Raw genomic sequence first — 8,531 nt, forward strand, 5'->3', positions numbered from 1 at the left:
TCTCGCCGGGGAACTCCCACCTTCACCTCACCAGAGTCATATCCTACCTTCATCCAACGAATATTTAAAATTTAAATTCCATTTACGTGAAACAAACTGAGAGAATTTTATACGAATGTCCTACATGCTACCCTTGATGCCGAATGTGTTAGCTAAAATAATCCAAACATCTAGGGTAAACTTCGGTCTCTAGGGTAAACCGCTGAACACCTACCCACGTCGGTCATTACAGGCAAAAAATAAATAAATAAAAGCAATTTCACCGTATAAACACAGACAGGACTTTTCCCTTAATATCCCACAATGCCATTAGGGTGATTTACGTTTGGCGAATGAACATGAACACTGCTGAAAAAGCATTCACGAATGTCTGCAGATATAAGATCGCACCGGATCGCACATGACACCGTAAGCATTCGTTGTCACGGGATCTTCGTAGTATTAAACGCCATTATCATCACTGCAATCGCATACCAGAAGTTCGCTCATGTTCGCAATGGCCGCGCATGCCCACTACTTACGTTCGCTCCTTTGCTGTAAGAGAGAGAAAGAGAGAGAATGATGACAATGACAAGGAAGAGGTGGAAGATAACAGAGAATTAATCAAACAAGATGCTTGTGGTATGTGTACGAGTGGTACATCAAGACTGGGCATGGGTTGTGACTGCTTTCGGTCAATTAGGCCACAATGAATAATACTGTTGGGTCTGGTTAGTACTTGGATGGGTGACCGCCTGGGAACACCAAATGCTGTTGGCATCCCTACGTGTCAAGTGGGGTTGGTGGAGGATTGGTGCCCCTCCCTGTAAAACAATTAACTCTAAGCCCTTGGCCACCCCGTTTGGGATACATGGCGTCTGGCAATGAATGAATGAATAATACTGTACCACAGCCAAGTAAAATTAATATAATACACTGCGAACTTGGACGTCTCAAGTTTTTTCTGGACAACTTTTCCTGTATGGGAGCAAACCCTTCATCCTGTGCCGGTTGCAGGGTCGACCACGTTGCACACCATGCAAAGATGATGATGATGATGACAAAATTTTACCTGGAAAAATCTCAAATTCTTAGAAAATATCCACTCTCACAAAACGACTGCATTTAGTCATTCTACATCTACAGAGCAGGGTGGTAACCATAAAACCAACCCAACCGTGTTCCCTGTGCGTCAACAAGTGGGTTGGTTGGGGGTCCGTGCCCCTTTCCATAAAACAACTAACTCAAAGGCAAATGGCCACCCCTTACTGGATTGTGGCATCTGGTTTTAGCAAGATATACTGTAGATATATCTACAGCCAGAAGCAATGAATAGAGATCGAGATAATGCACAGCTTAGAAACTGGGGATGGGGTAAAAACATACATGTCTGTGTCAGCTTAATATTTATTCTGATACCACATATTAGCATATGTACTAATGTAAATATACAGCATACCCTCCTTATACGATGGTCCAATATGCAATGAATTGCTTATCATTCATCATCAAATCCAGTGTTGTCCCATGAAAAGTGTAGGTGCCTGGGGGTAGGCAAGTTGGACCAGACATTTAAGACAAGAGTGACCAGCCTCACTCATCCCTGAGTGGCATTATGTGAGCAATAAACCCCAACCACCCATTGGATATGAACCTGCACCATCTCAATCCACCTGGAGTGCTTTTACTACCCACTAAACCACCAGGTGCCATATGGTTATATGGTTACCATCCAGCATAGTAAATGGTTTCCTGGTGAACAGGAAACCATTTGGCTTGTCACTCAGTGTAGCCACCTACAGACTGAAGGAAGAGGAAAGAATGAAGGAAAGAAAGATAGAAGGATGGATGGAAGAAAGCAAAAGAGGAAAGGGCAGGCTCCTGAAAGCAGCACTACATTGAGTGAGTGGCTGGTGAGTGCCAACAATACAGTAAAACTTTCACATATGCGATCATTATGATCCTGTACAAAGCCTTACTGGCCAATATATGATCGTTATTTTTGCCTGTGTGATCGCCTACATGCAAGTCCACAGTTATCTGTTTGTTCCAAAATTGGGTGTGTTAGTGTCAGTGATGGAACAAAAGTGTGGTGCTGGAGCTCAAGCAGCAAGTGAAGTGTTGTGAAGTGAAATAACTGCCAACTTAGGTAAGAGGAAAACTTGCTTCAGACTTATTTTTAGTGGTAAGCAGCAAGTGAAGCACAATGAAGTGAAATACCTACTGTACCAGTTTAAGTGAGCTGGAACTTCTTTTGGGGCTATGTTTAGTGGGAGACCCTCGGCCAAAAACATACAGTATTCTCAATGAACCCACAATATAACTGATCTGATATACAATAGTTATGTGATATGCGAATGTGTGTGCTTTTTTCACCACCTCATCATAAAACAAGGGCATGCTGTACAGTATCTGACTGCATGATCAAATATTGGTACTGTACTGTGAATGGAAAAACAACATAACACATTTTTTTAGTACAACCCATACTCTACAATATACAAAGGTTTGTATCACTCTTACTCAAAATCTCTACCACAATCACCTGAATCAAATTCTAGTTGGAATATATGAATATTACGGAGTCTAACTCAGTCTTTGATAAAAATATGAAACATTTATGCTCTTGGTAACTATCTTAACCAGTTGCCATATATACAGTATGCTGTTTACAGCACTAAGTACTGAACTGAAGCAATTTTATGCTGTGTGCTCCCTTCTTGAGAGGATAAGTCACAGCCATATTCAGAGGACTTTCATTTTGGTGTGTAGCACTTTGCAACCACAAGCCCTTTTTTCAACCAATGACTCCTGAGTAAGACAATGATCAACATTAGTATGGTTATTTAGTTTATTCTCTATGCTGATTCTACTGTCTCATCATCATCATCATCACCCTCCTGATTCAGAAAAGAGGAAGTATGAAAACGGAATAAACGTCACACCACGCCATGAAAAGGGACACAGTTTGATAAACGTCACTTAATGCTTCTACATTTGTTTTTTTATTTTCCCATTCTGGTTCTTACCTGCTTCTTTGAAACAACGGGAAATTGGATTAGAATGAAAATAAGTAAAACCTGATAAAACTAAAACTCAACCAACAGTTCCACTACACTTAAACTTTCAGTTATTAGTCACTTTAACCCCTTCACCATGATGACGTACCACCAAATGATGATATTCAAGTTTGCAAGGACTTCTAGCAGTGAAGAGGTTAAAAATAACTACATCTACTCCCTCTAAAATTAAGTCTCTCCTACGTGGAATAAAACTGTCAGAAGGAGCATGAAAAATAAAAATTACCATACATAATTTTAAGAGAGGTTATTACCCCTGTAACTAAGGTGGAGAGCTAAGAAAAAAAAGAAAAAAAGTATAATGGTGTATACAGTACAGTACACTCCAGTATGGATTTGCTAAGTAACACTTAAATATACATTTGATTGATACAATCTACATGTATTCAATGCACATCGGATTTCACTACTTTTCAACGTGTGATGTGGCATATATTACAGGTTACAACTTAAAAGAGTAATCATGGCAACTTGATAAATTCTCTTTCTCTCTCCCTCTCTCTCAAGGAAGTATTATTATAGTCAGTGAGTTAATGCATTATCAATGATAACACTTGAGTCAACATTACTTCGACAAAGAATTTAAAAAACAGTGTTCTGAAATCACTGAAATTACTAAAGTTAATTAAAGAAAATACTAGAGCAAACCCACACAATAAGAATTTACTCAAAACATACGGGTACCAAAGTATGAAAGAAGTTAATATATATTCAGTGCCATCATGAACAAAACTTAGCTGACAATCTCCTATAGCACCTTTCCACGGTTCTCATTCCTCTCTACTGTTAAGAGTGTGTCGTTCCTTCTCACACTCTTTTGTTGTGTTTTTCATATAGCCATTAAAAAAAAAAAAAAAAAAAAAAAAAAAAGTGACACCTACTATCACCAAAGCAGAAAAAAAGGAGTTGGCAAACTTTTATCATGACAGTACCTAGTAAGTACAAGTGTTATATGACAAGTTATGTTGCAAGTAAAACTAAGCTATACTGGCAACAACATAATATACACACCAAATTTAAACCAGATTCTACAGTGACTTGTTCACATCCTTTGACCCTACTTCTTGCCAGCCAACCAATGTTTATAATAAAACAGATTTTCAAACATACCCATTACAATAAATAACTACTGGAGCACTATCCTCCATTACCCATCAGCTTCACTTGTCAGTCACATACCTGAACTGCATCGTACAAAGATCCTAACGACTCATCCCTCTGCTGTTTCACCTGCATCTGCTTCTCTGATGTCATGGCCCTTTTATTAACTCCACTGTAATACCCATATCCTGACCATATTATTATTACTGTTATTATTATCAACTATCTTAAATATCTGAAAGCAAAGTCAGTTTATGACAAAATTAGTCAGTCATCAGGCTCATATTCCTCCCCTCCTTCCCTGGTTAGTTTCAGTTTGAAACTGTTGTATTATTATCCCCCTCATGGTCAGGACAACTCTTAATACTCTATTTGGCTAACATCCACTGATTCTATTCAGATGAGTGAGTCCTACAAGCATGAGTGTTCATAACATCATCATTAACCTTGTTATGGTCAAGATAAGCCAACTTTCAAAGATTTTAATCAGCTGAGAGTGAGTCAATGGATCCTTGGAGTACAGTATATATTATGTCACCGGTATCTATTTTACATACAGAAACCTTCCTCACCCTTTCCTTCTTCCCTCATCCTAGTGCTGGACACTCCTCTCACACTTCCTCCAGCTGTTCTGGCTCCTCTGGTAGCTCAGGTAGATCCTCCTGCTGGACCTCACCCGCAGCCTCCTCTTCTCCAACCTCAATATTGACGTTTATCTCAAGGCGGAGGTGAATGTTGGTGACCATGAAGGCTATGGCAATGAGCAATGGGAGGCGGACCCGAGAAGCCCAGGCCAGCTTGAAGAGGAATGCTAGGGAGGGAGGCAAGCCACGTGACCCTCCCACCAGCACCGTTGTCAGATCTCGCAGCATCCTTCCACTCTCATCAGATCACCCTGCAATGTCATGGTATAACTGCCAATTTAATGTCTCCTTTTGGTCTAAAATACTCCAGCGCAGTTACAGGTAGGAGACTGACATACAACCCTGGTAGCATTTTACATGATTAAAAAGAACAACAGTCACCTCTGGGTCTTGAACCATCGTGCAAAGACCACACTCCATTCCGACCTGAGAGATCTACAACCAGACTACTAAGCAATGACAATAAATAGTTCGGAAAAATTCAACACATTAACCCTTCCACCTAATGATGCATTTTCTCTAATTTTCATCACCAGATGATTTTATCAAACTCTGGAAGCATCACTAGTAGTGACGGTGATAATTCTTGCTGTGTATATTCCCTCCAATTTGAAGTTTCTACTGAGCTGAATAAAGGCACATGAAAGGAACAAAAATAAGATGTGAAAATCCAGCGCCCATTGACAATAAGATTACCTTATTAATCTAGTCTGGTTTACATCAGGCCTGGATTCATCAGTCAGAATTCTATCTATCTATCTATCTATTGCCAGACACAATTATCCCGTAAGGGGTGGCCATTTGACTTTGAGTTATTGGTCAATGTTCATTATTATCTAACATATGAAATAGTGCAAGCACAGTAAAGAGTACTATCCCACAACAAGAGAGGTCAATACTGCTCTTATGCCACCATCTTGTGAATTATTTGCTATAACATATCCTTCTCACTCTTGGGCTGGAACGAAGAGGCAGTTCTGCAAAGTGAAATAACGGTAATGTATTTCTGGAGTAAATTTTCATAGGAAAATTCCAGCTAGAAAGCATGGCAAAGCATAACATCAGGTACTGCTGGTGAGCGTTATCAGAGAAGGTCCACAACATTTTGAGGAGAAATATACTGTACTGTACAATAATGCTAACCACTGCAGGCATGGACACAAAATCATGAGTAAATGTAAAGAACAGCACAATTCAGCTACATGAGGCCCTTAAAGAGCTGAAAATCACTATTACAATTAATAAATTACCTAGCAGTAGCCACAATAAGAGCTTTTTATCCTGAACATTAGACTTTTTTTCCCCCCATAAATGGTTATTACCATATTATTTACTGGGCACCATATATTCAACCAATAAGGCAGCAGTATTTTCATGCAGTCAGACTGGTAAAGAAATTTCTTCACCAGTTACATCCTAAGAAGTGGCAGTTTGTGACTGTGATCACTCAAATAGTGGCACGAAAATGCAGCTACCATCAACCAAGTTCCATGACAGTCACAAATCTATATAATAAGAGCTACTGGTAGTGACTACTAAAAACACTAAAAAACATACTGGGAAAATTATAGTTTCTGCCAGTCACAGAATTATGAGATTTTGATCCGTTTTATCAGTACTGTATTTTAGCCAATTATAAGACACTCTTCTTCTATGCCATTTTGTCACAAATTATTCTACTCTTGAAGATAACCTAACCTAACCTAACCTTCAAGAGTAAAACAAAAATAATTTGCAACAACAATGCCATTGCCTAAAATACCAAATAAATTGATCAAAATCTTGTACTTCTGTGGCTGGCTGAAACTATAATAATATTAACATAATACAGTATTAAAAATGGTTAAAATACTGTACATTAATACAGTACAGTGCTGCATGCTGAATCAGGCTGTGGATGGCTTAACCCCTTCAATCCAATAAGTATCTTCTAATACTGCATTAGTTTTCTTGCTACCTGTCTAATTTATTCAACAATGGAAAGGCCTCCAGTAGTGAAGGGATTACTGGAGGCTATATCTACCCATTCTAATGTAACATGTCTGAAATCGTATGGGAACTGCAAGAATAGAGTCATTGGATTAATGGAATTAATAGTTAACAGGAAAATGTAATTGGTTTCTGAAAGAGTCCGAGAAAATTGACCGCCTCTATTACTGACTGTAACTTTGCAATGAAACGGTCATTAAAAATATAATCTCATCGGCCTGTAACCCAACCCAATCATGGACGTTATCATCTTCGCAAACTCAGTCTCACACTTTACAGGAAACTATCTCCTTATTTTCAAACCACATAAGCTTCATTCTACGGTCACAATATTACCTATATTGTTGTTGTAGCATCTGGTTAATTAGTTAACAGTTCCCGAAGCGCTAACGGAATCAACCACTGACAAACTATGAGGTCGTTTAGTTGACCAAGCTTTTCGTAAACAAGAAAGGATTACATTTCACTCTAATGTACGTTTAGCGAACCTTTTTCTTCTTCATATAAATGGTGAAAATTTTGACATTTGATGCACTGCACTGAATTCACGCAGTGTTTGGTATCCTAGCTACTCAAATTGTTAATGTGGAACGAATGAATTTCTCACCCCACAGTAACCACTAACTTACAACTCCCTTTCTTTTCCAATAGATCTACCGTTCCATCCCTTTCACATTTTTTTTTTTTCCCTCAACCTCTCCTCTCCCCCTCCCCAGTCATCCATCCACTCCAATATCCACTTCGAATCTCATATCCTTCCCTCCTCTTCCAAAAACATTTTCTCCTCACTCCGTGATTATAATTTTTCCCAGCCGTCCCTCCTCTCTTCCTGTCCTTCTATTCTCTCCCCATCCACCTCTCTTCTACCCTACATCCTCTTTCCCCAAAGCACCACTCTCCTCCTCTCGATCCCTAACCCCAACTACCCCTCTTCTTGTCTCCTTTTCCGATTCATTATCTCATTACAGGCACGCCCTCTTTCCTGTTGGCTCAATTTTCACGTATGTTTGTTCAACAAAATGTTTTTCTCCCTCCAGAGTGTGAATGACACGGCTTTTTTCCAGACCAAGGAAGCCGCTCACGAAAGCGTTTAGACAAAAGTTTAAGAACAATCTATCATATTGCTATGGAAAATTGAAAAGGCTATGATATTATTTGCGTCTGTTGTAACCTTCTAGGATTTATGCACAGTTTTGTGGTACTTATATTCTACTCCATTCGGCGTCTGCCCCTACCTTCACCTCCACTGGAGATGGTCACGTGGAGAAAGCACTGCAGTAGGCCTAGTCTGGGGCACAAAAGCCGACTCAAGTTTAGGGATTAAATTCATCAGGCCATCAGTTAAAAACATAAGAATGAATTCTATTTATTCCAACATAAAGTTGGCGAACCATATCAAGATATAAGCAGGTAAATTATTGTACTACACTGAAAATACGGTGACAGGAATATACTAATACAACTTGTTGGAGCACTTGGACACCTTCCAAAACTTCCTGAACAGGTTTTGAGCCAGGAAAAAAAAAAAGGAGGGGGAACCTTTGTGCTGCTATTATATGATCACTGATAAAATCCATCCTAACTATCGCGGTTTCCCTACTCCTACTGCTAACTCTGAATTTAAAGGCATTTTAATTCATTGTACTTGTTTGTTGTATCTAGTGCTAGCACACATCCGTCTGGCATCTCGGTCACCCTTTTCCTTCCCACATTTCCCGCTGCCTTTAGTATACAGGTA

The 8,531-nt window shown here is 39.3% G+C and overlaps 1 protein-coding gene across 2 annotated transcripts; it reads right to left on the reverse strand.

Annotated features, from left to right (window-relative positions):
- Positions 1–1,378: 1,378 nt before the first annotated feature.
- Positions 1,379–7,194, reverse strand: LOC145403251 (uncharacterized). 2 transcript variants are annotated; one of them, XM_080275066.1, is made up of 3 exons: positions 7,130–7,194; positions 4,733–5,055; positions 1,379–2,790 (listed from the first exon to the last, which is right to left on the reverse strand). In XM_080275066.1, the coding sequence occupies exon 2, from the start codon at positions 5,030–5,032 to the stop codon at positions 4,772–4,774; it is 261 nt and encodes an 86-aa protein (XP_080131192.1). In that variant the 5' UTR covers positions 5,033–5,055; positions 7,130–7,194; the 3' UTR covers positions 1,379–2,790; positions 4,733–4,771. The 2 variants fall into 2 exon arrangements, with proteins under 2 accessions (XP_080131192.1, XP_080131191.1); XM_080275065.1 differs by lacking the exon at positions 1,379–2,790 and having other exon boundaries at positions 3,937–5,055.
- Positions 7,195–8,531: the final 1,337 nt, after the last annotated feature.

This window comes from Coenobita brevimanus, chromosome 60 (genome assembly GCF_032717465.1).
Source record: "Coenobita brevimanus isolate Jiangsu-jjx chromosome 60, ASM3271746v2, whole genome shotgun sequence".
NCBI lineage: Eukaryota > Metazoa > Arthropoda > Malacostraca > Decapoda > Coenobitidae > Coenobita > Coenobita brevimanus.

What these genes read in the sequence shown, in the direction of transcription:
- LOC145403251 (XM_080275066.1), bottom strand. Translation starts at nt 5,032, where the DNA reads ATGCTGCGAGATCTGACAACGGTGCTGGTGGGAGGGTCACGTGGCTTG.